The following is a 27091-nucleotide window of genomic DNA, read 5'->3' as shown; positions in this document are numbered from 1 at the left end:
TGTGTGTGTGTGCGTAAAGGAGAGAGAGAGAGTGTTGCTGACTGTCCTTGAATTGGGTAAAGTCAGCAGGTTTTAGGCTCGGATCTGCACACTGAAATCTGAAAATGAATCACTCTCGCGCTCACGTCATCTCCAGCTCTCTGCTCTTTAAATGTTAGGACAATCACATTTTTGGTTTAAGAATGTGTTCATTTGATAGGGAATACTGTATGTTTTATGTTACATAAAATATATTTATATCTCCAAAATATATATGATAAATCTTGCTAGACTTTTTGATTAAAAAGGTTAGAAAATTGCAATAACCACAAAATACCATGGCAGACTACATGGCCGGTAATTCCCCCATGCAAAATCTGATGAGTGCCTTGGTAATCTATGTGCGTCACCAATTAAGTGGTAGAGATAAAGCTGATAATACAAGACGATGATGAGGATGAAGATGAGAAGGTTCATATGTAAGCTTGGCTAAACTTAATTGTAGGTGATATTTTCACCTACGTCATCCTGTTGACGTAGGTGCTGCGGTTGGCCTTTGTAGGACAGCCTACGGTGGATCTCTTTGTTAGTGATGGACGGCGTCCAAAACCATCGGAGGCTGAAGGACACCCTCCGAGAAACAAAAAATAAGAATTTAAGAGTAGGTTGCATCTCTGGCAGGTTCTGGCAGTGCTGGTGGGATTTATTTTCTCCGTCTCTATCACAGACACGCACGCACGCACACACGCACGCGCACACACAAACACACACACACACACACACACACACACACACACACACACACACACACACACACACACACACACACACACACACACACACACACACACACACAGTTTAGCTGTGTTATGACCAATCTAAAACAGGAAAGGAAGACCAGAGGATGCAGAGGAGACAGGACATCAGATAAACATGCTCTATCAACGTCACAGCCCTTGGTGCTATCAGGTGTCCTTCCTGCCAGATATATACACCTCCTCACCAAAACATCCTTATGTTGTCCAGCGACCAGCCTGGATGTCAACATATGTCAAGCCGTTTTTAACCAAACGTGTTGTAAACATGGGGGCAAAGCAGGCCAAATGGGCCAAATTACAGCTGTCATCAAGGCCCACTCCCGCTGAGATGTGATGACCTTGTTGACTCCTCACAGATACACAAGCTACCTTAGTCACTTACTTTTATTTGTCGTTTTAGCGTTTCATGCTCCTCATGTCTATATATATCAATCACCTGGTGTCGCAATAGATGTATTGCGACACAGAGTAAATGGTGAAAACGCTTACAGACACATATGGCTGAATCACAAGGGATTGATGGTGTTGACGGTGTATCAAAAGTTGAATGTGTGATGGAGCTGTGAGCGGTGCCTCATGCCTACAGGTACGTTTGTGTGCTTTCCGTGTGTCCTGTCTGGGAAGCCTTTGGCTCCCAAAGATAAACAGGGACTCAAGACGTCCTGTTTATGGACTTGCTCCCCGTCCCCCCTCTTTGGATGGAGCCAGCCTGTGTAGTGCTCAGATACAAGGGCGCCTGTTCTCCATACCCCTCCCCCCGCCCCCTCTCTCTCTCTCTCTCTCTCTCTCGCAACACAGAAGATGTGATGACAGGCAGATAGAGCGAGAGAGATTAACGGTTAAAAGGGTTTAGAGAGAGGGAGACATTTTGAGAATCATTACGAGAAAAAGGAGAGGATATGGACAAGAAACTAACCGAAGGGCAAGAATGTGAGAGAGAGAGAGAGAGAGAGAGAGAGAGAGAGAGAGAGAGAGAGAGAGAGAGAGAGAGAGAGAGAGAGAGAGAGAGAGAGAGAGAGAGAGAGAGAGAGAGAGAGAGAGAGAGAGAGAGAGAGAGAGAGAGAGAGAGAGAGAGGGAGAGAGAGAGAGACCCATGCAGCACGAGCAGAACCCCCTTGCTGTGATTGGAGGAGAAGATAAATACGGATATAGCCCTCACTGAGACAGATCTTGTACTCCTTTGGCAGTCAGCCGCACAAACACATCTGTGTTGGACTGGTGGACACTGAGACACACTCAAAACACTTTCTGGAAGGGAGGGGGCGAGAGCAGCACTGGCACAAACAAAACATTGCGCAACACATCTCAGGAACTCAATGAAGGAAGAAGCAATGGTTCTCCATATAAAAAAATAAACCTTCCTGCCAAAAGGCCTTGAGTCATAGCACACACGAGACTAAATAGAAGAAATGCGTGCTGTTTTCTTGTTATTCCCCTGGAGTGTACACCAAACCTTGGCTGCTCTTGCATATGAGCCCCCACTACCACTTGTTAGCAGTGAGGTACAGACACGACTAGCTCGACCAAGACTATGGAGCAATAGCTACAAAATGACAGGGTGGTGTTTAAGGGGCCTTACATAATTAAGTTATTAAGGAACTATTCAATTGTCTATTTTCTTGGTAATCACAGCCCTCCTACGTGATTCACGTCCAACTGCTGTTAGCTTGGAAGGTGTGTGTCGGGTTAAACAAGGCTTTTGTCCTCTGTTTCGAGCGATGTGTGTCTGTGAATGTGTCTTTCGTGTGTGTGTGTGTGTGTGTGTGGGTGTATGTGTGTACTGTCATTGGCCGGTGATACAAGTTGGACAACACAGGAACCCTCCTTGCTTCCCTTAGTTGTTCTTGTGTGTGTGTGTGTGTGTGTGTGTGTGTGTGTGTGTGTGTGTGTGTGTGTGTGTGTGTGTGTGTGTGTGTGTGTGTGTGTGTGTGTGTGTGTGTGTGTGTGTGTGTGTGTGTGTGTGTGTGTGGAAGTATCAGTGCGTGGGTGTGTTTTTCTGATTTCAAATGCGTGTGTAGAACTGTGTTCAGAATAGAGGAGGCCTGTGGGAAAGGCTGCTGTGAAAAACAGGTTTTGGCGAACATTGTCCAAGCACACCTGCAGGAGGTTTTGCTGACGAATGTCGAATTAATGTCGGACCGACAAAGTTCTGGTCTGAACACGTACGTCTCGCATGTTCACACACACACACACACACACACACACACACACACACACACACACACACACACACACACACACACACACACACACACACACACACACACACACACACACACACACACACACACACACGCGCGCGCGCACTCACAGACATAAACAATAAAACACATGCACGCCGTCGCCGACACACAGCCCTCGGGATGCGAGCTTCCACAGGAAAGTTTTCCACACGGCTCATCATTAAAACGTAGAAGTGAAACTGCTGCAATAAAAAACTTGACGAACACTGCTTCACTTCCACATTATTCATCCCCCTACCACCCTTCCCCATCTAAAGTCAGTCACTGATGCACTTTATACCAACATGCGTTCATCCTCCTTAAACCTTGATATAGAACACAAAGTGGCGACACAGCGGTGGTGGAGAGGTCAGCATGAAGCCATTGCAGCTCTTTAAATACATTGACACTCCACCGCAGAGCGTAGTAATTGCAGTACTAAACCCCAGTGCAGATGAGGTCCCAAGCAGTTGACGAGCAGTTGGTTTATGTTGCGTCACCGCGGGCCATAATTAAAAACAGCAGAGTCCCCTGCTCCGACGTAAACAAAAGAAAAGCACAGGAGGTCTGAGATGCTCACCGATCTGGTCCTCGGGGATGAGGCTCTCGATGGGCGGCTCCAGCTCCGAGCTCTGCCTCAGGTACCTCTTCATCTGAGTCACGAACTGCCGCAGCGTCTGCAGCAGCTCCAGGCCCGAGTCGTGGCCCTGCCATGCCTGCGATCCCTCGCACATGTAACTCAGGTAGTCCTGCACCAGGCACCCGAAGTACGACGACTTGTCCCGGGACAGCTCCAGCACGCGCCGCACCGCCCGCTTCTCCGGCGTCAGGAGGGAGCTGAAGCGGAACACGCCGGTCATCTTGCGCAGCTGGCACTGCAGCGCCCTCTGCAGGCCCAGGGCCCCGGCGCTGGCCCTCCGGTTGGCCCCGCTGCGGCGGCCCGGGGGCAACAGCGTCAGGTCCTGGTCCTGCTCGGCGTCCGGGTCGCTCTCCAGGCCCACGCCGAAGTCCTGCTCCTCTTCGTCCTCGTCTTCGTCCTCGTCCTCGTCCTCGTCCTCCTCCATGCTGCTGTCGGGCCCCTGGTGGTTCTCCTGGCGGAGGAGGCGGTGGTGGAGGGGCGGCGAGAGGGACAGGGGCAGGTGTGCGGCGTAGTCGGCCAGGGTGGGTGGGCTGGGGTCATGCAACGGCGGCAGCCTGAAGGCGGAGAAGGAGGAGAAGGAGAGGTCCATGGAGTCGGGCTCCGACGAGTCCGTGGAGAGGCTCATGTCGCTCAGCCGCTGGCCGCCGCCGCCGCCGCCGCCGCCCTGCGAACCCTCCGCCCGTTCTCGGGCCGTGGCGTCGGGCGAGCTCCGGGAGCCGGGGCTGTCGAGGGTGTCGTGGTGGCGGGGGAGGATGGCGTTCTGCCGCGTCACCTGGGAGCGGCTCAGGGCCTGCTGGATGGTGCGCTCCTCCATGGCCAGGTGGCACGTGACCTCGTCCTGGCTGGTGGAGGGCGAGGCCTTCACCCGGCGGGGCGACGAGGACAGGGAGACCAGCGAGGGCCGTGGGATGGAGATGGGCGAGCTGATGCTCAGCTTCTTGGTCGGCGGCGAGGACGAGGAGAAGGAGGGGAAGGAGGGGAAGGAGGAGGTGCTGATGCTCAGGGAGGAGCCCAGCCGGTGCAGGAAGCTGCCACCTGTCTCCTTCGGCTCCTTCTGCCAAGGGATCTTCTCCGGCATGCTGCACTGTCTGACGGGCGGGGGGGGAACGGGCCGGTGTGGGGGCTGGCGAGGAGGCGGGGGTCGTTGAGGCGGAGGTGAGCAGCAGACGCTGGAGATCGCCGTGCTCTGTGATTGGTCGATGCTTCGAGGGCCTTGCCCTGGCTGTGATACCGAGGTCTGCTGAGCGCTCCTCAGAACGTTCACCTCACTTAGAGCCTCCGCCCTGGAGACTCGACCGAGACTCTCCCCGTCGACGCCGGCCTCCTGGTTGCTGCTACTGTCGCTACCGGCAACAGGCTCCTCCTCCTCCTCATTCACCTGGTTGCAGGGGGTCTGTTGGGGTGTTACAGGGGGGGTCTCCGAGGGCAGGGGGGCTCGGTGGACCTTGGTGAAGAGGGGGTTGATGAAGCAGAGTGCGCCGTTGCTCTGGCAGCACTCAAGCTCCGAAGGGCTGCGCGTTAGCAACCGGGGACGCACGCCCGGGCTGGTGTCTAAGGTTACCCTCCTCTGGGCAGCGGGCGGCGGCCGGTTGGGGGCGTGAGTCCCCGGGGAGGACCAGGAGACAACGCGCTTTTTACCAAAGCAAAGCTCAGAGTCCCAGAAGCCTGTTGGAGGAGAACAGGAGGAGATGAATAACAACTTTTTAGTGAGGTGGGGAGGTAAATCCTATAAACAGCTGGTCAATCTCCAAGGAGATTTTTTTATCTGTCTATATTGAGGCCATAGACCTGTGTTATGGGCATGGCTTTATGTCACTCAAGGCGTGGAGAAAAACGCGTCAGAAAAACCCTCATTTTGAATAACCGTCTCGCCCATAACGTCTAAAGCTATTGGCAGACGATCAATACATAAAAAACACGACCATACAATGACATGCATAAACATTGAGAATCAAATACATATTGCATAATGTACTTAAAAAATTATATATTTTCTTTTATGTGGTATAATTCATAAAACATGTTGTTAAAAAATTTGAGTAATACTGCAGTAGTTTCCATTGATGAGTAATCCATGAAAATGGTAGCCAGCTCCATCAAAACAGCAAGTATTTGCGAAAAAAACAACGAAAAAAAAAAGGCAACAGTGAACTCCTAGCGAGCAAACAGCCAGAATTCAGTCACACAAAAGCATACCTGTTCCCCTATCAAGAGACAGAAGTAGCCAACCAACAAACCAAACCAAAGAGTCACCAGCACGAACACTGTTGAGACGACACAAAAACCACATATCGGTGGTAAATTGCTAGATGTGAACAACGCTGAGAGACAAAGTGCGACGGTACTCACGGTGTGTTCCTCTGAGCTGTGTGACACACGGACAACGTTCCTCCTCACAGAGAATGGCTCCGATTTAGCCCGGAGAAGATGACTACATGTGCTTTGTTACCAGACTTCAGAGCTTCTGTCCCTCTCTGCCACTCGCTCAGTATGTTATGACTCACTCGCTCTAATCTGTGTTTGTAGGCATGCGTGACTTTGAGTGTGTGTGTCTCTGTGGGTATTCTGTCAACACAGCATTCCCGCCTCGTTCTTTCTCTCCCTCTCTTTCCCTGCGTCTCTCTAGACATATCTCCCTTACTCGCTCCCTCTCTCTCTCACGCCCCCCCCCAGCCTCCTGGTCTCTGAACAGCCCTTTGTTTTCCCCTCACAGGATTACAAATACAAACATGCTCTCATCCTACTCATGGGCCTCTCTCTCTCTCTCTCTCTCTCTCTCTCTCTCTCTCTCTCTCTCTCTCTCTCTCTCTCTCTCTAACACAATATATACTAATATATATCTATGTATCTAGTTTCATGGCATTTTTTTCGAAGCATTTATTTTTTTTATTCTCTTCTGTTTAGTTAATTTTATCATTGGTTCTTCTCCTACACATTTGGATTTCTGGCTCCTGAATTGCTTTAATGTACCGTAATTGCACTGCAACAGGGACAAGCATACACCGGCATATACACCCACCCACACACATACACACACCCTATTAACAACAGCTACGGTAACTGGGGCTACGGGTGTCCATGGGTGAATTGCTTCCTGCTTATTACTGGCATTGAGGCCCTTGCTGGAAAGTCCAGTTTGTCAAGGACAAACTGGAAGAAAATTGGTTGGTGCTACGAAATCCCAGCACAGACACGCTGATACAGATAAGAGAGGTACCGAGCACACACCTACATGCCTACCGAGGCCGGCCCACAGTCTCACAGCCCCCCAACTCTTGTTTGTTCTTCATCATTGTGGTTCGGGAAAGCTAAATAGGCCATGGCATTTCCGCAATACATTACGTTATATTACCTTGGATACCATGTCAATTGGTAAATATAGGAGTGATTAATGAGAGACATAAGCATTTTGTATGAATCAGCCCACATAGCCTTAGCTTAGCCTATCGTCAATAGCATTTTTTTTAATTATCAGATACGATGACGGGAAGAGGTTATGTGTGGATTAGATGTGGAGAAATAGGCACACAGCTAGCTACTTTCCATTGAGTTTCCCAAGAATTCCTGTTGTGCAGTGTTCAATCAAAGCACACACCTATAAGGCCGAAAACAAAAGTATTAAGGACACAAGGCATGCCTTTGTTCAAAAGATTGTCCTGCATGGCATGTCTGATCTTATTATGGACACACCCAAACCCCATGCCATAAATGGCACCCACGCAGCGAGCTACAGTGAGTCTGTCGGTTTGTGTTACACAGTTGCACAGCCGGTAAGAGAAGACATAACACTTCTTTGAATTATGAAAGTCTCATCCCTACAACTGAGACTAGGGACTCAATCGTACACATTGCAACTTTAATTGTTAACAATAACATGTTCCATCAATTTACTATTTCCATGAATTAAGAGCATTTTAGTAACTTTCAATGCTAGTTAATGACTACACAGGGCATGTTTAAGTGTGCTTTTGGCAAAAGAATATTGGTTCATTTGTGGACAGCATATATCCTTCAAACTCCTGTACGTTTATATCCTTCATTCTTTTGTATGTACTATTCTCTCTTCTCTTCACAGAATTAATGTTTTCCGACACACAAGACAAACAGCCAAGTAACCATTAATTTACTATTTAAACTGTGTAGTTTCATTGGACGTTTGAATTTTTATCTCTCATCTCTTTGCATCATCTTTAGCTTAAAGCACATACTGAGTGTAGCCCGAATGGCCAAATTGTCATTCAGGTGAAGAGAGATGCCAACACAAGCACACCCAGCGGTTGTTTCATGTTCAAGCCTGATGGAGCAGCAATGATCTGGGCCTGAGAAGGGCCTTTACTCCCGGGAATTGAGTCATTCAGTTGTTGGCGTGCCAGCTACGTGCAATGCTAGCTGGGGAATGTGGCTATTTTACAAGCTTTGGTTTGGCTGCAGAACAGATGGACGGAGAGTAGGACCGCAACTTCGGAAGTTGTTTTGGTGGATCTTTCCTGACTTAACAAAATACGATAGACGTGACATGCTCTGATTGTTTCATCATGGACAGAATGGCAAACAAAATACAGCGTAGAAGACCATTTCCATAGCCGTTGAAGGTGCAGTTAATACACAACATGCTGCATACCTGACTAAGAGCTACTATCTGTGTTTGGAAGGACACTGAAGTCAATGCATCCTTGAGAAAATCCTCAATACCTTAACGAAAAACATCTGAAAGAGACACGTTGCTGATTGAAAGCATAGCGTCAACTTAACAAGAACTCATCATAACTTTTGTCATCCACAAATTACCGGTAATTTGAAATTGTCTTGGCGCCCGTGAGAGAAGATATCAAAGAATCCCACCTGCTCCTAGCTTTGCCACCTCCTCCAGGTCTCTGGGGCTCTTGGCTGTGGCGATGGCCTCTGGTAACTTCAGCGTAAAAGGTAACACATCCCTGGAAAAAGGCACCGTGCAGAGAGAATAGGAAGGGGGGGTGTTAGAGGGTGGACTACTAATGAACTCTATTCCCAGAAGATACTTCATGGGGAGAGCGCTATATATATTGGGACAGGCGAGGTGGGAGTTAAAAAGACTATTATGGATTCAAAGTTACAACCACCTCCTCTTCCACTGTGGTATGCCCTCTAGCAAGTTAAAAAGAAATCGCAATTACACAATCATTTCAACTTGCCTAGACAGAGCTAGCAGATGAAATACTAGGGATCGACCATAACATATCACATAACATAAATATACCAACCACTAGAAAGGGAAAACAAATACAAATGTCTGCCGATGTTTAAAGTAAGCCCCCGGTACATCGAATGCATACGAAGAAGGTGGAATTCAGAAGAAGATGAATGGGGTTGACGATAGAGTATGCCTGTTTGAGTGAGTGTACACGTGTGCGCGTGTGCACAGAGAGAACCTCACCTGCTGATGCAGAAAAACGCCACCAGACGGAACAGATCGGCGAAGCTCAGGCCAGATCCCTCCAAGGAAAAAGCTGAGGGAGGAGACAATGATTATTGAGCGTTACCCAATCACATCCCTCCATAGCATACATCCAGTACCCCACAACGCAGGGCTACTGGGCAATAACACCACACGCCTTAATGAGGCTGCAAAGCCCTCCAATCAGGGTGCATGAGCCGCTATAGGATGGTTAAACAACATGCATTCCCATTAGCAGTAGGGAGGACCGGGGGTTATTTACAAAGCTGTGTGGAATTCCTCAACAGCATCGACTGGAATACTAACAGAGCTCCCGGGAGCAGGAGGGGAGAGGGACGCATCGCGGGCAGCTTTTCTCTAGCAGAGCTCAAATAGTTCATTCATGAACGAAGGCTCTTTGCCTCCCTTCTCCAACCGAAAGAGGAGGGTCCCACAGCGCATCAAAAAGCAGTCCATCAGCACCAGGCCAATTGACAAGATGTGTGCGCGTGTGTGTTATGAGGGTGTAGCATCGCTTCCCCCGACACTCTGGTTGGTCTAGATCTCTGTCGGGGAGGAGACAATAGAAAGCATTTACACTGGGATTAGGTAGAAAGGGTAAAGAAAAAAAATCGCAATAAACAGGGGTGGTTTAAGGTGACGATATCCTTGCGTGAGAGCTAAACGAGGTGTGAATGGGTAGAGAGAACGAGAGGAACAAGGGTATTCCATTCTCCAGCGGAAATAAGGAAAGTCGGGTAAATCATAACATGTGGGAAACAGCAGTCGGCCAGTGAGTAAATTGCTGTGCTCGTGTGTCTAGATTTCCAACTGGAGGTGTATTTTCTCACGCAGCCTCTTCTAATGCCTACAATTCTAACTAACTTATTCTAATTTATGGTAGTCTAACTGTAACTATTCTAATCCATAACTCATATAGCTATTATAACCATTCCAAGTCTACTGCTAACTACATGCATAGATATACATAGATACATAGCTCTTGTGAGAACTATGCAGACTGTAAATCTTCTCCATCAATTCTCTGTGTCCTTGCAGCCAGGGCAACGAGACCGGCTATGTCCACGGGTCACGCCACGTCTCCTCTGAGGAGAACACTAGCGAGGCTTCACGGTTCCGAACAAAGATGTTTATGTGATAGAGAGGAAATAACCGGTTAAATAACAGGCTCAACAATAACGCGGCTTTGTGTTGTAACAGCCTACAAAGACATGGATTGTAGTTGTTGACCGTGCATTGGCGGGCCTCAAACAATACACCAAAGGCTTTAGCAAGCATCTGTCGGTCGAGGGCTCCCCATTGCTCATCATTCTCGACAAGGGTTCTAATGAAATGAAGCACCTTCAGGTGCTTGACACGAACACGTCTATTGTGACACACTAGATGTTAATCATGCAATACTGAAACATACGATCAAGGCACATGCTGGAACCCGCCAATGTATCTGGGATTTTGGCAGGATTTGAACAACATATGACAATCGACACTGTCGACTGTCTGTCTTCTTCCAGGAAACCCTTATCACTTTGTAACTTTTAGCCATTGAGCTATTTAGCAGACGTTTTTATTTCATTTCTTGCATGTGAGGCTAGGAACAACAAAAGTATCCAAACACAATTGGAGCATTGAGAGATATATAGGCCTGACTAATGCCTGTAACACAATCCAGATCAAATGCAGACGTTACCTTTTAACTCCATTAAATAGATACGGACTAAGTTATAACCTGGCAATGGAAAAGCGTTCTAAACATAGTCCTATTTTTGCTCCGTCAGCCAGAATGCTTCATGACTACATGGGATTTCCCTTAAGTGAATAAATGTGCCATATTTCTTCCATGGACTGATATAGCAACGGTGTCTGCACATTTCCGGCCCATTTTTAAGCTAGTATATAAATAGAAAGTGACAGTTACAGAAGCCGGAGGAATGTGATCAAACGCTGATGATCAGTTCCAGGAAAGTCCCACCACTGAAGGAAATCACACAGGGGGCTGGGGTAAGCTTATCGATCTGCAGGTCAGACTACACACACATGTCGCCCGTCACTTTAGGAGGGGAATTTCCCTCCCAGAACCCATGAAAAAAATATATCAATAGAAACATATTTTCCACAGGTATTTCTGGATGCTTGTATTGACGGCAATAGAAAAGCTGGCAAACATTCAACAGGTTAAATTACATTTGCTATATCATTATTGTTATAAATATTAACATTTGCGAAGGGGCATGAGTACAGTCGTTTACAACATGTCTAATCAAATCATCTAGCTCTTCAGAACCTGCTGCTTTTATCTCTCGTCTCAATCTAAAGCAGGCATAGGTCAGTCTGCGGGGTGAGGCTGCGGGGTGAGGTTGCCGTTAGGAACGCTTATGCCGCGTTTCCACTGCAGGGTGCGGAACGGATCGGATCGCAAATCTCTAGTGCCTTGTCCAAGGGTCATCGTGGTGCAATTTATCATAACACAATCTATTGTAGCACAAGCACATGCAGCAAAGCAACAGTTATGACTAGCATCAACATCGTTGTTTCCACAACAAATAAAGTATGCTCATGGAAATCCCCAGATTATTTTTTTTATAGCGCTTCATTTTTTTAAACCTGCAAAGTAGCTTTTCTACTGAAGCGTTGGAGACCATTAAACGTGCCCATATACAACTCAATCCAACGGCAGAGTATTTTTCTCTATACCGAGGGCAAATCTGCGTTGTTCAAATTTTGCTGAAAACATCAGTAAAGACATTCCCTTGGTACTTACTGTATTGGCTCTCTTTGATTAGGAAGTCTTTGATAGGGGGGGCTGAGTCGCTGTCCAAGCGCAGGGATATGACCTTCCTCTGCAGGCTGCTAGACTTCCTCACCACAAATGTCTGTGAGCGGACCATAGAGGAAAAGCACCCATAAGTCGACCTGCCAACCACTTCAATCCACTTCAATGGGTTCATTGTCTCCATGTCTAGCTATGCACCTTGACCTTGGGGCCCTGACCGGGCCGTTAACATTGTCTTACATTGTCTACTTTAACCAAGCCAGTGTCTGTCAGAACACCTTGACGCTGATACTGTGGATGCTATGCTATTTAACATGGTTAAAACACTGCAGTGGATGCATGTAGCTTCTGTGCCATGGTTTGATTAATTAATTAAGTAATCATTACATTTGCGGTCATTAAGGTTAACTCAGTAAAATTATGACCTTTTAGTCAAATTATCTAAATACATCTGTAAAACAAGCTGTGAACAGCAACAATCACAACATTCAATTCACGCTAGACATGATACAGACTTTTATATTTTTTAACCTGCCGAGAAAATCTTGTGTTTTTTTTACTTGTTGTTACTCAAGGAGATGAGTATAAAGGAGTGTAGAGGAGTAGATAAATAGACTAGCGTACCCTACCACATGGCAATAGTTATCTTTTGCTTTGGCAGAGCTAACTGCACGTCCAAAAATATACCTCAGTGTAAGTTTAAGAAAGCCAACAACAAAAAGCCTGGTAAAACCAGGAATAATATTAGTGAATTTTAGTCACAACATTTGTTGAGTTTTGACACGACTTTAGTGTGTCGGCTTTGGCTTCTGGTTGCTATTGACTGAGTGTGAACGATAGAGGCGCAAGTCTTACACATCATCACTCGAACGATGGTCATTGCCATATGACTGCCATCTTACCACATTTTTTAAAGAAAAAGTACATTACTCATTAGACCATATAGTTGATGCCTTAATGTGTTTTTTAGGGGGGAAATTAAACGTTTGAGTCTATTATGATAAAAATGACATTGACAGTGCAGGCTTGCATTGTCATACAAGCCTCTATATTACATGTGAATGGATTCAGCCTGGCTAACTTCCTGTTGCTCCCGGCTCACCCCAGGTGACTGGCTCTCCAGGAGAGCCACGGTGTCATGGTGGCTGCAGCCCAGCTGCAGCCACACGGCGTGGGTCTGGGACACTCGGTCCAGCAGGCTCAGGCGCCGGTGCAGGGAGTCGTAGCCACAGTCCCGGGCCCCTGCGGGCCCCGGCCCCCAGCCGGTTGGCGGCTTCAGAGGCGGAGCTTGCAGAAAGAGCCCGTCAAGCTCACCACTCAGCCTGTAAACCAAGAGAGCAAATAAGTAAGGCAGTAGCTGCGTTTCCATCTAAAAGGTGATGCGAATCTTTAGAAAGTTCGCAAAAAAGTAATTCGAATTAGGTGCGTTTCCATCAAGTGGTTGCAGCGGAATAGGGTGATGACGTTACACGTTGATGTCGGCAGGGTTGCTATGGCCGGTCGTTATGCGGAAATCGGAAAGACTGTCAGTCCTGTGTGTTCAAAGTTCGCTACGTCACAACTGTTTTGAAAAGTGTGTTTCCATCTCCCATTTTGCAAATTTACTCTCTTTCGCATTTCTCAAAAACCACCTCAAGCGAGCGGATAAACCTTTTTGCGAATTAGAGGATTTTTATGCGAATTTTGGTGTTTCCAACACCGTTTACTGATTCGATACTTCAAAGTTCGCATAAAATCAGGGGGATTGAAACGCACCTAGTGTAACATTAGGGTAATGTACAACGTTGTCCGAGTTCATTTAAATAAGAAGATGTAGTTAAACCTTCTGGATGGACTGTAACTCCTTTCAAAATCGTGATAATGGAGAAATGTTTGCTCACACTGTATAGTTTATTAGTTCATGAACTGTACAAAGATTTCATTTTATTTTACATGTAATGTTAATGAAGATTTGACCACCACTGCTTAAAATGTCATGCCATAAGTTAAGCACTCTCTGGTAACTGCGCAGTTGCAATGCATTCTGAAACTCTGAAATGTTTGAATGCCGTGCAAACACCACCCTCTGCTGGTGGACCAGATAATTTCTTGCTTACCCGTGAGGACTGCCATTGGCGGGGCCTTTTTCTGACGACTCTGATTCCCTTCCCACCATCTCCTTCTTCAGGGTCCCGATCTCCAGGGCAAATGAGTCAATAAGCTGTGAAAGGCAAAGAGAAAGAGGGTTGACGCCAACCATTCACAGCATAGATGGGCTGCTTGGTTACAGTGTAACTAGTTCAATTCATCAGACCACACTAGGCATTGATACAAAACACATAAAACACACAATGTTTCAACGAAGACGGCAAAAAACGCTTAATACATTGAATCATCTTTAGTTGAGGCTAAATCACCAGGTTGTAAATGTACTTTCAGATGAAGGACGTGAGATTATCCGTAGTCGGCAACAATAAAAAGAGGTCTGTAAACAAAGCATCAAAAGAGAGGAAACCCCCTGCCATACTCCAGCCAGCTCTCCTGATTCAAGTACAGCCGGTTTCCTGATCACAAAGGACCAGCATGTGGCAACAATGGACAGACAGAAGCAAAGACAGTAGTGATTCATCTGGAATGAAAAGACATCACAAATGTCGCTGGTGTGTCATCTAGGCAGCCCGGGCCACGGTTATTACTCTCAAATGGGGTTTAATGCAATATTCTATAATACGTTTTGTTGATTGTATTATTATTATTTATTATTGGGAACACTTAGTGAAGATGAACATTCAATTTGGGGAGAATTATAAAAAACGAAATGTCAACATTCAAATATAGTTCAAATGCAGTTTTTTTTTTTAAATGGATACAGGACAATAACCAAAAAGCCCTTCTTCCTTAAGCCCTTTGTTTCTCAGAGCTACTGAGGTCACTTTTTTGTACAATCATCTATCTAGCAGGAAAAACCGCCTTGCAACATTGCAGTTCTGCTTTCAGCAAAGATCTGAGTCTGCAAGCATACAATAACGATACTCCATCATTTCTCAATGCACTTAAATAACTTAAATTCTCAATAACTACATAATACACCATTTTCCTGACGGTGCTTGGCAGCCATTTCAAGATTTGCTTCCAATCAGAGGTCTTTACCTCCACCCTACATCTGCTGTCTCACCCGACACCCCGATGTTAAGTGAGGGCTGCCTGCAGCCACGGCCTCGGTGAGATCCGTCTGAGATGTGCTGAATCAGCCCCTTTCTCAGCAGCATTCTCCACGGGCTCAGCTCTTTGTCAGCCCGCCAGTTCTAACCACCCAGTGCTATTAGTTACTACCTAAATAAGCCCCCTCCTCCCACCCCCCACCCCGCTCCCCCGAGCCAGGGAAGCACCCCCACCCCTCAAACACACTCACAGACACACAAGTCATTCATGCACAATCCCAAATAAACCATTGCTGCAAATGAAACCGGCTACTGTTAACACTTTGCTTGTTTTAACCTTTGTTGACTAAGGATTTGTGACTTGAATACAGACAAATAATAGAGACTGGGGTTGTGATTCAAGCAAGCACTTAATTCATCTTCATCTAAACAAACCTTTAGTTGTCGTTAAAGTTAAATGAACCGCAATTTACATTGACTTGACCGCTTTGTTTTTAATGCAAAGAACCAAGTTACATTTTCCTGAAATGAGCAGCACTGATAGCCTCAAACACACACGTCACATTTGTTTGTTTCATTTCCCATTTACAAGGAAAGTTGTGCAATACACTGTCATGGGAACACCCGGTAGACCGGGAAAGTTTAGAAGATAGTAACAGGCCAGTGACTGCCTGCACTGTTGAAGACATCACGGGTCTGGATCGCTTTAGTAGTTTCATTCCAGTATGATGCCATTTCTTCTGTGTTCTGTGTAAACGTGTATCTGTGTGCGTCACTGACCAACCCAAGGCCCATGGGGACCCAGTTGCATAAAGTAGCAGCCCATTGACTAGAATCACATATTCTGGCACTTTGTTCCATTATGCTTATGGAATCCACAAACATCTGCTGGGATGGATGTTAGGGAGGTTATGCGTGCAGTAGACAATGGAAGTGGACCTCTTTCCCCGAAAGAGGACACTCGGATTTAGGTTGCAAAAACCACCCGTGATGCTCACCACCATCAGCACACATTAACCACAGGTCTGCATCTGTACTTCTGTCTGTTCCTGGAGTTTCGTTCTCATTGTTTCTTAAAGAGGCGGTTCTCCTCGACATCCAACGCTAGACTACCCTCCTCCTTGTGGTATGTAATGATGTCACCATATGACCCTCCTTTTGTATCTCTCCCTGCTGACAGTTGAACCCATTTGAAATATATGAATGTATATATATATAGCACAGCTGATAAGCTGCAGGATGCTAGGCCTGTTTTCGAGGAAATGTCCCCAGACAAAAATAAGAGGTTCGATCAGAATCAACTGATCATTCTGTTTATTATTATTCTTGGTTTTCTGCCAACATTCTACTCTTAGAAGTTATAGATAAGTATGATGCAACGGTTAACTTATTTTCAGAGCGGTTTTATGAGCAAATAGTTTCTCGTTTCTTTAAATTGACGATTGGCATTGTCATGAAAAAAGAAAGTACATTAAGTTGACTTCCTTATTGGCCCTCCTGGTTTACAGGCTGAGTTGGATATTTTACTCTAAGAATGGTTTGTCAACAGCAAAAGATTATAAGTCTTGGGATGACATTATAAATGTGGCTGTGGTTTCATTGAGACTTTGTGACCCTGGCACAGGCTTGTGAGAGACAGGTCTATCCTTATCACAGTGTCTGATCACAGGGTGAAGGTTCGCACCCCACCCAACCCATTATAAATAGCTGATTGACAGGAATGGGCCTTGGAACCGCTTGGTGTAATAATGCTGAGCAGCACTTCTTAAACTAACAGCGCACAGACCATGACTAAGAACACATCCTCATCCAATAAGAGCTCCATGTTGCATTTGATCTGGAGAACAATAACCAACAGAAACATCTATGTTGTTTGATGAAAAAACCAGAGGGGGGACAAGCCCATGAAAGGCACTTAATGGGCATTTAAAAGGCCGCCATTATAATATCTTTTGTTGGAATTAATGATCTGTTCAAGGCTCCATCTCCACCTCCCACCACCTGGAATAAAAACAAAAAGAAACAAAGAACCACAACAATTCCAGAACGCTAAACTGACACCCAAGCCTGACTCCAGTTCTTCCCTCCCTACCCTCTATTCACTAATGTGTTCCGCTCTCGTTTGTGTTGGGTCCCTCCTTTCCATTTTTCAACTTACTTCTGGGAAAGATGCCACGTGACCAAGTATTTTTGAGTGTAACCTGCACAAGCAAACCGGTGACAATGTTTTAGGTATGGCTTTGTCATTAGTCGTCCTTTAAGTACACTTTTGAGTATACTTAAGAGGCCATCCTTAAGGTACACTGGGGGTCCGATGGGGGGGGGGGGGGTCCTGAGCCTACCTTGAAGAAGCTGGCCCTCTTGCGTTGAGGCTGACTGAGTACGCTGGTAGACATGATGTAGTTTACTCCAGTCCGATGCTGTCCCTCTTAACGTTGGCTGCCTGGATGCCTGAGAAAAGATAGGACAGGAAATTAAACCGCATTAGTGTGATCAACAGAAAAAAACTCAAAGTAGGTATGCACTAATGTAGTAAACATCTGTATTTACTTTTGCTTAAATATAGATCCTCAATTATTCAAAATCATGCTTACTATCCATTTAGTTGCCCTGAAAAGCTGATAGTTGATTGGGTGCATAACAGTGCAAAAGAGTGACAACAAGTATTTATATATTTGTAAAGTGTGGCTTTAATTTGAAAGCACAAAAACATCATGCAATATTGTTCAAGTATGCAATACAACATAGCTGTTCTTGGGCAGATGCCATGTCTGCAATGTGAAGATTTAATGTCTGTTTGAAATACAGTGATTGTCACTGCCAGCATCAAATGTGTTCGGTACATACAGGCCTTTTTTCCAAAACATGAATTCTAAAAGTCAAAAAGTCTGTTTACATGACTTTGTCCCCTTCCGCTACGTTATACTGCTGATCTTTCTCTCAATACAGCAATGTTGCTCTGTTCAGTTCTGGCAACAAGTAGCACGATCCCCATCCTCAAATTGCCATTGGGAATCTAGTGAAAACACTCCTTTACTCACAAGAAGTAAGTACTAAATATATACGAGTGCACATACATGGACACAATCACATACACACACACAAAAGCACACACACAAACACATGCACCCTAAAAAGAAAGTAACTGATTAACTTGTCAGCAACGACTGTTTTGCAGAAAGTGGTGAATACCAACAGAAGTGAGCATTTATTCAATTGTGAGAGGCTGTTCATTTCAACGGGAGCTGCACAAAAGCAACCAAGACAACATATAAACACGTGCTTCATAAATCCCACAGCGACATAGCCGGTCAGGCTATTGTGTGACAGGGGTAGTAGGCTAGTCCATGCTAGCACACACTCAAAGCCTGACCGCACGTTCTGAGGCTGTCCAGTGATGGGGGGGGGGGGGGGGAAGGAAGGAAGGATGGGAAAACAACACCAGATTACGTTGCCATGTTTTTTGGTGGAAAAAGAGAGAGAGAGTCAGAGAGCGAGAGGGAGACAGACAGACAGACAGTCTTGCAGGCTACTGAAGGGATTTCTTGGAATATGGGGAAAAAAGTGAACAAACAGGCACAGAGTGGGAAAAGATACACAACTCTCTCTCTCTCTCTCTCTCTCTCTCTCTCTCTCTCTCTCTCTCTCTCTCTCTCTCTCTCTCTCTCTCTCTCTCTCTCTCTCTCTCTCTCTCTCTCTCTCTCTCTCTCTCTCTCTCTCTCTCTCTCTCTCTCGGCAACAACATGCCATGCCGTGGGCAGTTCACAGTTAATTTCTGGAAAGTAAAAAAGGACACACACACACACACACACACACATACACACGCACGCACAAAAAAACAACACAATGTCGCTCTCGCTCTCTCTCAATTACAACTTTGTTATTGTTATTGTTTGTTACATGTGTTCATAATGTGACTGAAAACACTGTTTTCAGTTTTTTTGCATGGGTAAGAAATGAAATGTAAGCTGATCACAAGTGCTTACACTCCTTAAGGTAAAAATGTCTGACAAATGTTCTTATTGTAATACGCTTTGGATAAAAGGGTCTGCTAAATGCCCTAAATGTAACTGTAAACAACTCAGTGGTTCTGTCTCAGAATCATTGCATCTAACAATTTTGCCATGTTCCTATGTAATTTTTCACAAATCACAAGCTTTGCCGGTGTGGGTGTCAGATTGACTCGGCTGCAAGATCAATTCGGGATCCTAGATGCGCAATAATGACGCACTTCCTTTAAACGCTGTCTTTTAAATGCGCATGTGCGTTCCGATCTCCTTTTGGTTTCTAATCTATGAATAATAATCTAATGTACAAATTATTGATGCATATACTTGGGTTATATATAAAAGAAGAATCGGCTAACTCCATTCACTGAACGAGACACTTCCGTTCTCCTCCTTCAGAATAAGAGTCCCTAACAGGAACTGGGTTACATATGCATTCATCAGTGCTTTCAGACATGTTTCCAATGGCTTTGTTGTGCGAAAGGAACGGGTTGCGTTCAATGAAATCAAAACTAAAACGGATTGAGCCTTCTTCTTATGTCCATGATTGAGCCCTGTTTATAAACAACCCTTCCGGGTTTGTCCGTTGGCTTGTGTCGATACGTCAAGTGTCGATACGTCATCTGTAAGCGCAGGACCCCGAGTCGATCTGGCAGCCGAGTCAATCTGACACCCACACCGGGCCAGCAGCATCGTAAACCCAGAATGCACTTTGGCATTGGGCGTGGCCATCATGTCCCCAACACAGCTGTCGGGGCATGGTCTCAGTCAGGAGGAAACGGTCCGGTTGCCACTGATAACTGAAGTTTTCACAAAAGTATTGGCCGAAACCCTGAATAGTTTCTTCTCACGTCATTTTTAACGAAATTAACTAAAATAATTTTCCCCCGAAAGTGAGGTGCGGGGGTCAAAAACCAGCAATGAAACCTTGGAGTTATCTAGCATGCACCACTTTTTTTTTTTACAATTTTATTTTTATTCATCAATAAGACAAACACAAATACAAGTCATCAACAACATCGACGACCATAATTGAAAATTAAACAATAAATAAAATAAATAATAGAAAACAAGGAAAAGAAAAGAAAAACCTGCTGTCATGTCAATTCTGTGTCAACTTAGCATGCACCACTTTTGAAGTCTGCAGCGAGCTCTCAGTCATGAAGGGAGGGTCAAAATTTGATCGCTCATTTGGGTCATTGTATCAGAACATACTGCCAAAGGTCTAGCTAGCTTACACAATTATCATAAAGCCTGTTATACATATCGTTTCAATAAATTTGATTCATTTATTCAATGTACAAATGTATAATTGACAGAATGTTGTCTCCTGAACTTAAGAAGTGGTAGTGAAAGGAATTTTGGGTAACATAAGAAAATACCACGTTGAAGCAGAATGCGGGAAACCTGACACGACAGCCAGTGACAAATTGCAAATAACGAAAAATAAACTATTTAGATGTCTTAAAATAATTTCAAAGTGTTTAAGTACGTTTTATTCATTCAACATGTTTACCCCTTAATTCAATAACCACCTCAATACATTAAATGATTCCACCACCCCAGTCCTAGTGTTACCACCCCAGTGGACGTCTTCCGGTCTGATCGCAGGTTTACGTGATCGGCCAGCGCAGCGTGACTTTTGGTTGCCTTTCCCCAAATGTATTCTGGTTTAACTTTTTCTCCACAGGCAGGCTGTGTCATTTACACTGTCCCATGCAGCCCCCACCGCTGCAGCTTAAACGCACTACCCCCATTCAATTGAATTGTTGCACTGGTGATTCAGCCGCAACGCAAAATTCAGTGTGAATTGGCCCTTAGGCCCCGGCTGAACATGACTGCTGCTCTACATGTTCAGACTTGATGTGGTCATTCATTATATCTAGACTGAATAGAAATGTCCTCTTTAAAGAAAAGTTAAGTCCTGAGAATAAAATGGCTATTACAGAGGTTAGAGAGACAAAATTGAAGCAAGGATGTACGGCGTCAATAGAAGAGTACTCATGCAATCAGACATGCACATTCACAAAACCACAGACACACCCACACACAAGGCTAGTGAGTGGGTGTGTTATGGGGCTCTTAGTCATATCCCGTCGGGTCAGAAGAGTGAGAGAGCTCACGAACAAGTGGACAATCATTCACTCATGTCTGGTAGGAAAAATATAAAATGTGAATGAGTGTTAATGATTATGAGCTTGTACGGGTGTGCATAAAATACATAAAAAGAGATTAAAACCCAGAGTGCTTGATGGTGACTGCTGGGGGTCAGTGGTTGTGGGCGAATACCTATGACATGTCTATGACTAAAGAAGTCTTCAAGGGTACATAATACCAGGCCTAGATTGACAACTCATCTTGAAAGAGTCCATGTCATAGCTTTGGGGGAGTTTCACCCTACGTATTTACCATCCTCCTCCTGCAATAATTAGTTAGGAAACTTTTCTGGCATACTAACTATGAAGTTAGTGAGGTATACCAGTCTTTCGAGTAATAACATCACCATCACTTACCTCAAGTCCAGGACTTAATGGACCAAACGAGTGGTATAACACATGTCATCCTGGCCAATTCATTGATTGTGGCAAAGCTCGTGTCACATAAATGTACAGAGAGACACCCTGATATCAGCAGCAATATTAAAATAGGAAAAATATAAAACCAATGTCAATAGACTATGAAAGATACAAATGACATGTTACAGTATGATTTAAAAAGGCTGTGTATACTACTGTATTACTTAAATTGGCAAGGCAATTTACCCGCTACTCCCGCTAGATCAGTATGGAAGCATTTTTTCTAGATTACAAAGACAATGTTGGAACCAAAGCCTATCACTCATTTATCGAATGCAATAAAGAAGAGCTAATGCTGCTGTAACTTCCTATCAATGGTTAAAGCCAAGCAATTTGAATAAGGCTTAGTGTCGAACATCATTTGCTAAACAAAGAGCAAGGAATTAGTAGACAAAAGAATACAGAGAGATGGAGTGTTGGAGACCCAGAGAGTGAACAGATGATGTAGAGGCGTTGATGCATAGGCTTTAATGTTCCCCCACATTCCCAGGAACCACAACCACAAACTATTTCACAGAAGCAAAAGTAGGTTAAACACGCACGGTTTATGATGTCTCGATGAGGGCGTGGCTTATGCCAGACTAATAAGCGCTTATTTTTTACTAATGAGTGCCTACAGCCAAAGCAACAATGACCAATCAAATAAAGTGTTCAAACATAAGTCTTGTATGAAGTCCAAGTCCGGCCTAAAATGTGGTGCAAGGTCCTAGTGGTCGATAACATTTCAATTACACACCTTTTTTACACACACTCAGACGCACTCTCACACACACATATTTACTCTCTCTCTCTCTCTCTCTCTCTCTCTCTCTCTCTCTCTCTCACATGCACACACAGAGACACACACTTTCTCTCTCGCTCACAGAAATACACACACACACTCTCTCATGCTTGTATGTATTTTAATCTGCGTTGACCTCTTATTTGTATTGTCATGTATTTGTCTTTTATATAGAACTTTGAGTCCGGAATAAACACACACACACACACACACACACACACACACACACACACACACACACACACACACACACACACACACGTGGGTGTGTGTGTGTGTGTGTGTGTGTGTGTGTGTGTGTGTGTGTGTGTGTGTGTGTGTGTGTGTGTGTGTGTGTCTATTTGCAACTCAGTGGCTATAAAACAATCCAGAACCCAGCTAAATGAACCAAGCTGTTCAAATCATTAGAGAAGTGCATCCAACGTGCCCACTCGCCAGTTTAACAAACAGACTTGCCCACTGTTTGTTTTGTGTGGCTCAGTGGCGCTTGAGGCAGAAGTGGTAGATGAACCCCCATTTGTGTTTTGATTTACAGACAAGACATACCTCACAGGCTTTGGAAGACGCAGAGATCCAGCCTTTCTCCACAAAATTAAACCTAACAACTCTACTATACATGTTAGCAATAGCATGATATAATACAACCGATATGGTTTGTGGTCCAACAAATGTGGTCCAACAAATGGAATGAATGAACTGGTCACTGCAAAATACATTGTTATTACTTTGCAGCAGTGGGTATTTAGGTCAAATGTGTAGGCCACACCGGGAAGACATGGCATGCTTCATATTTTACCTGCTATGTTCCTTTGTGAAAACGACAATGAGAACAACATGGACCAGATCTAACAAGTTGAGGATCTTCAAGTATACGTCATATTTGGATGACACATTATCTTGACATGTAAAGAAAGACGTTAAATCAGCTTTAGGTGCTATAGTACAGCTTCTTAGGCACGGGCCTACCAATGCCATTCACTCAAAAACACAAATGTATCCTTCCCTTTTCAATACGTCCATGGAGAACAGGCTGTCAGGGCTCAAAAGACCCATGACCATCCCCTTTGCTAAACCATAGCATCAACCCTGGAGAACACAGAATACCATGGCTGGACAATGTGACCACAATATCCAATCACATGACGATTGGATTTGTTACGTGCAAATTTGAGTTTTGCACTGAGTTTTTGCTCCTTGATCGTGTGAGCAAGAACAAAAAGGTTGAAAGTCAAGTAATGGTCAAATACTCCACAAAGGCACTTTGTGGAAGTATGTTTCGATTGGTAATTCACGTCCACAGAGATTAAGGCGGATTTAATTGTTGCATGTTGCAGCAATCATTCTAAAAATGTATAATTATAGTCGCAATACGCAACAATGAAACGAACACAATAAAAGACATGTTAGAAATGCATCGGGCTAACTCCTCCTAACCACCTCTTGAATTCCTGGTGTGTTACTCAGGTCCCATGGCTGCGGCAGTGCCAGTCTGCAATAAGCAGGGTCACATATTTCTGCGGAGATTGTAAAAAACAACAACATCGTTTTGCCATGTCGGAAATATGTCTACTTTGGGTATTATTCCGTTTTTGGTTGGGTCAATATTAGATCGACTTAGGAAAACAACGACTACAACAGCTCTGTTAGACATATTTGAGGGAAAGCGATTCCCATCAAATGGAATTATGATCGTATGGCTTCAAATGTAATATCTTTCCCGTACACTTAAAGGCATCACTGGAACTTGTTCAACTTGTTGAAATAAGGCCAGGAAAACATTCACTGCGGGGTATAATCGGATGCATTTGTGCGTTTGAAAGCTCGTTTATCATCATGTGCCTGAACCCGCACTCTGACGTCGAGTAACAGGTGGTGAAAAAACAAGTCCGTCGAGAATCTATGTTTAACTTGGAAGAAAACTGGAACAAGATGCCATTATTTAGGTTTGGCAGACCCATCGGTTAATGTGTGCAGAAAATGAAAAACACTTCTGCCAGCAGATACATAGGTGAAGGCCTAGAGTATCAACCAAAATATGCGTCGTGGCAAACTGTCAACACAATAGAAATCATTTTTAGATACCTTTGCCGGAGTGTAGAGAGACAATTGCTGTCTTGATAGACGAATCCCTTTCTGTCCCGTCGACCAGTTGGATTTGTATTTAATAAAACCATTATAGCTGCACTACTGGAGGAAGTGTTCATATTGTAGTAGGTCCATTGTAAAATATATGAATTAACATTTAGCCTAGTTTCTTCTTGAAGAATAGTCCTGTCGTTGAAACGATGCGGCCGCTGCTGCTTGCTGTGTAGGCTACCTACTGTCCTAAACTCTGCCTCGGCGGTTCCTCCTCCTCCTCGGCCCCGTGTCTCCCCCGCCTCCTCTCCCCCGCCTCCTCGCCCCCGCGTCCCCCCGTCCCCCCCGTCCCCCCTTCAACGGCGCATGTGAGCTTTGCAAAACAAAACAAAGGGAATCGTAGGCCTACTTAAGTTTCACAGCACGTCACGATTACACACTTGTTTTGAATCTTTCGATCCACACATTGACACGTTATACTGAATTGATCACAGAAAAAAAATTGTTGGAACAGTTTTTATTTGTTTGAAGGTGAATGTTTTCACCTTCATTAAATCTTGAATTCAATATTGTTAGAGTACCATTATTATCATATTGTCCTAATGTAGTCATATGGTGATGATATTATTGGACTCTGAATTCGACAGTTGTGTATCTTATTCAATAGCAGATTTTCAACCACCAAAATATCCCTATTGAGATGCAAAATACACCAAGTATCGCTTGCTGAATTCATCAATCAATTATGACTCTAAACTGTTTTCCAAGCAATGCACTGCATGTCCAAATTGAATGGGTTCTCAGTGTAGTCGCTTCTGTTGAAGGAGGAATGATACTGTTGGAACGCAACTTGCAAACAATCCGGCCTGGATCAATGCTTCTTCATCACAAACAAATTATTTTATTAGCATTTTTTAATTGTGTAAGCTAGCTAGACCTTTGGCAGTATGTTCTGATACAATGACCCAAATGAGCGATCAAATGCACTTTGTGGTAGAGAATACTGCCAAATAATGGCCAAAAGAGCCCCTGTACTTTTTGCTAGTTTTATCTATAATCATAATAATGATGCTTTTGTATCATTTCAATTGCCCCCTGGGGACAAATAGAGTTTTTTTTAATTTGAATTTGAATTGATTTTGTAAATATTAGCACATTACACAGCTTGAACCGTGTGTGCAGTTTCAGGCTAGTACACCTCGTAAATGCTTATTTTCATCAGAGCAGCTTGTCTGTTTATTCAGTCATACCCTCTGGGGTGTTTGTCAGAAGTCATACTACTCCAAATATATTTACAATTAGAAAAAATGAAATATGTATATATGTGTGTGTGTGTGTGTGTGTGTGTGTGTGTGTGTGTGTGTGTGTGTGTGTGTGTGTGTGTGTGTGTGTGTGTGTGTGTGTGTGTGTGTGTGTGTGTGAGCCATTGCGTCACCAAGTGCTATCTCAAATTATGTGATATATATATATAGACAGTAACAGCAAAAAAGGCTATGCAGCAGCTAAAAATAATAGTCAAAGTGACTAAAAGGCAATTTCATAAGTGTATCTGTGAGGAGTTCGCAATGTCCTCACATCTCACTAGGAAGCAGCGGTGGTGGGTGAATGACAGCTGTTAGAGAGTGAGTGAGTGAGTGAGTGAGTGAGTGAGTGAGTGAGTCACTTTTTTAAAAAACTATTTTCAAGGTTTTCTCAATTAAGCAATAAACAAGTATGAAAACATTGTTAGAATTCAAATTAGCAGAAAGATTAGTACAACTTTAAAATAGAAGGGCAGTAAAAATGTCCTATATTGGCCTAATATCAAAGCCTTAATAGGAGAAGACAAAATTAAAATGTAAATTAAATATATAATACCATAATTGAATGAGAAAATACAATTAAGAACATGCTAAAGGTTTTCAAAAGATGGCCTGAATATTAATTCGACCAAAATAGGGTTTCAGTAAGTAAAAACTTGCGTCTGGAAAATATTACTTATACAAAACATCTGCGATCCACCTCCACTGGTATGTGTCAATACATTTTGTCCAGCAGATGGCGCCTCAGGCCTGCATATAGTGCCGCTGCTCGCAGACACTTCAGAACGCGTCATTGATGTGATTGGAAGATTGATTGAAGATCTATTGATTGCACTGGTCTAATTTTAACAACACTCGTAAATTGCATTTATTTAACTAGTCCTACTGTCCGCGATGGCTATACCCAGACATGTAGCTAACCTAGATCAACTGTAGGTTTGTATAATTCAGTAGTTATTCGGACCCCACCCGAGACTTTCACATTCATTTCTCGAAGATGAACCTTCTAGTGATGTAATGATCATGTATGTAAATTGGCTGACGCGCCTCAACCAGACCGAACAAGTTTGGGTCAGTTCAATCCGGAGATTCGGCACGCTGCGATGAGCCACACGCGAGGTCTTCTGTGTCATGTTGTTGTTATAAGCGGTCCTTGAGTTCAAGTTACATCCTTTGATATCCAAAAGACATCTCAATTAAAAAAACGATTTATTAAGAAAAACGACACAATCCGGTTAACTGAATATTGTATGTGCCTAGCCTATGAAAAAAAAAAGTGACTGCCTCGGTAGTTGACATGTTTGTTATTGTTTAGAGGAAATCTGTGCCTCTAGTTTCTAGAACAAG

The 27091-nt window shown here is 44.3% G+C and overlaps 1 protein-coding gene across 2 annotated transcripts in view; it reads right to left on the bottom strand.

Moving 5' to 3' along the window:
* rin2a (Ras and Rab interactor 2a) overlaps window positions 1-24716 on the bottom strand; it is a 29010-nt gene extending 4294 nt beyond the window's left edge. The window contains exons 1-8 of one of the 2 annotated variants that reach the window (XM_060073477.1): window positions 24450-24716; window positions 17346-17454; window positions 13960-14063; window positions 12966-13185; window positions 11852-11963; window positions 9073-9145; window positions 8502-8593; window positions 3600-5324 (exon numbers count right to left, since the gene is read on the bottom strand). In XM_060073477.1, coding sequence (XP_059929460.1) covers window positions 3600-5324; window positions 8502-8593; window positions 9073-9145; window positions 11852-11963; window positions 12966-13185; window positions 13960-14063; window positions 17346-17399 — 2380 coding nt within the window. In that variant the 5' untranslated portion in view covers window positions 17400-17454; window positions 24450-24716. Of the gene's footprint in view, window positions 1-3599; window positions 5325-8501; window positions 8594-9072; window positions 9146-11851; window positions 11964-12965; window positions 13186-13959; window positions 14064-17161; window positions 17205-17345; window positions 17455-24449 lie in introns of those variants that run through there. The other variant, XM_060073478.1, reaches the window with a different exon arrangement.
* Window positions 24717-27091: the final 2375 nt, after the last annotated feature.

Source organism: Gadus macrocephalus, chromosome 15 (assembly GCF_031168955.1).
Source record: "Gadus macrocephalus chromosome 15, ASM3116895v1".
Classification (NCBI taxonomy): domain Eukaryota; kingdom Metazoa; phylum Chordata; class Actinopteri; order Gadiformes; family Gadidae; genus Gadus; species Gadus macrocephalus.
Note: the sequence above shows the minus strand (reverse complement) of the source record. Positions and strands in the feature narration are given on the sequence as shown.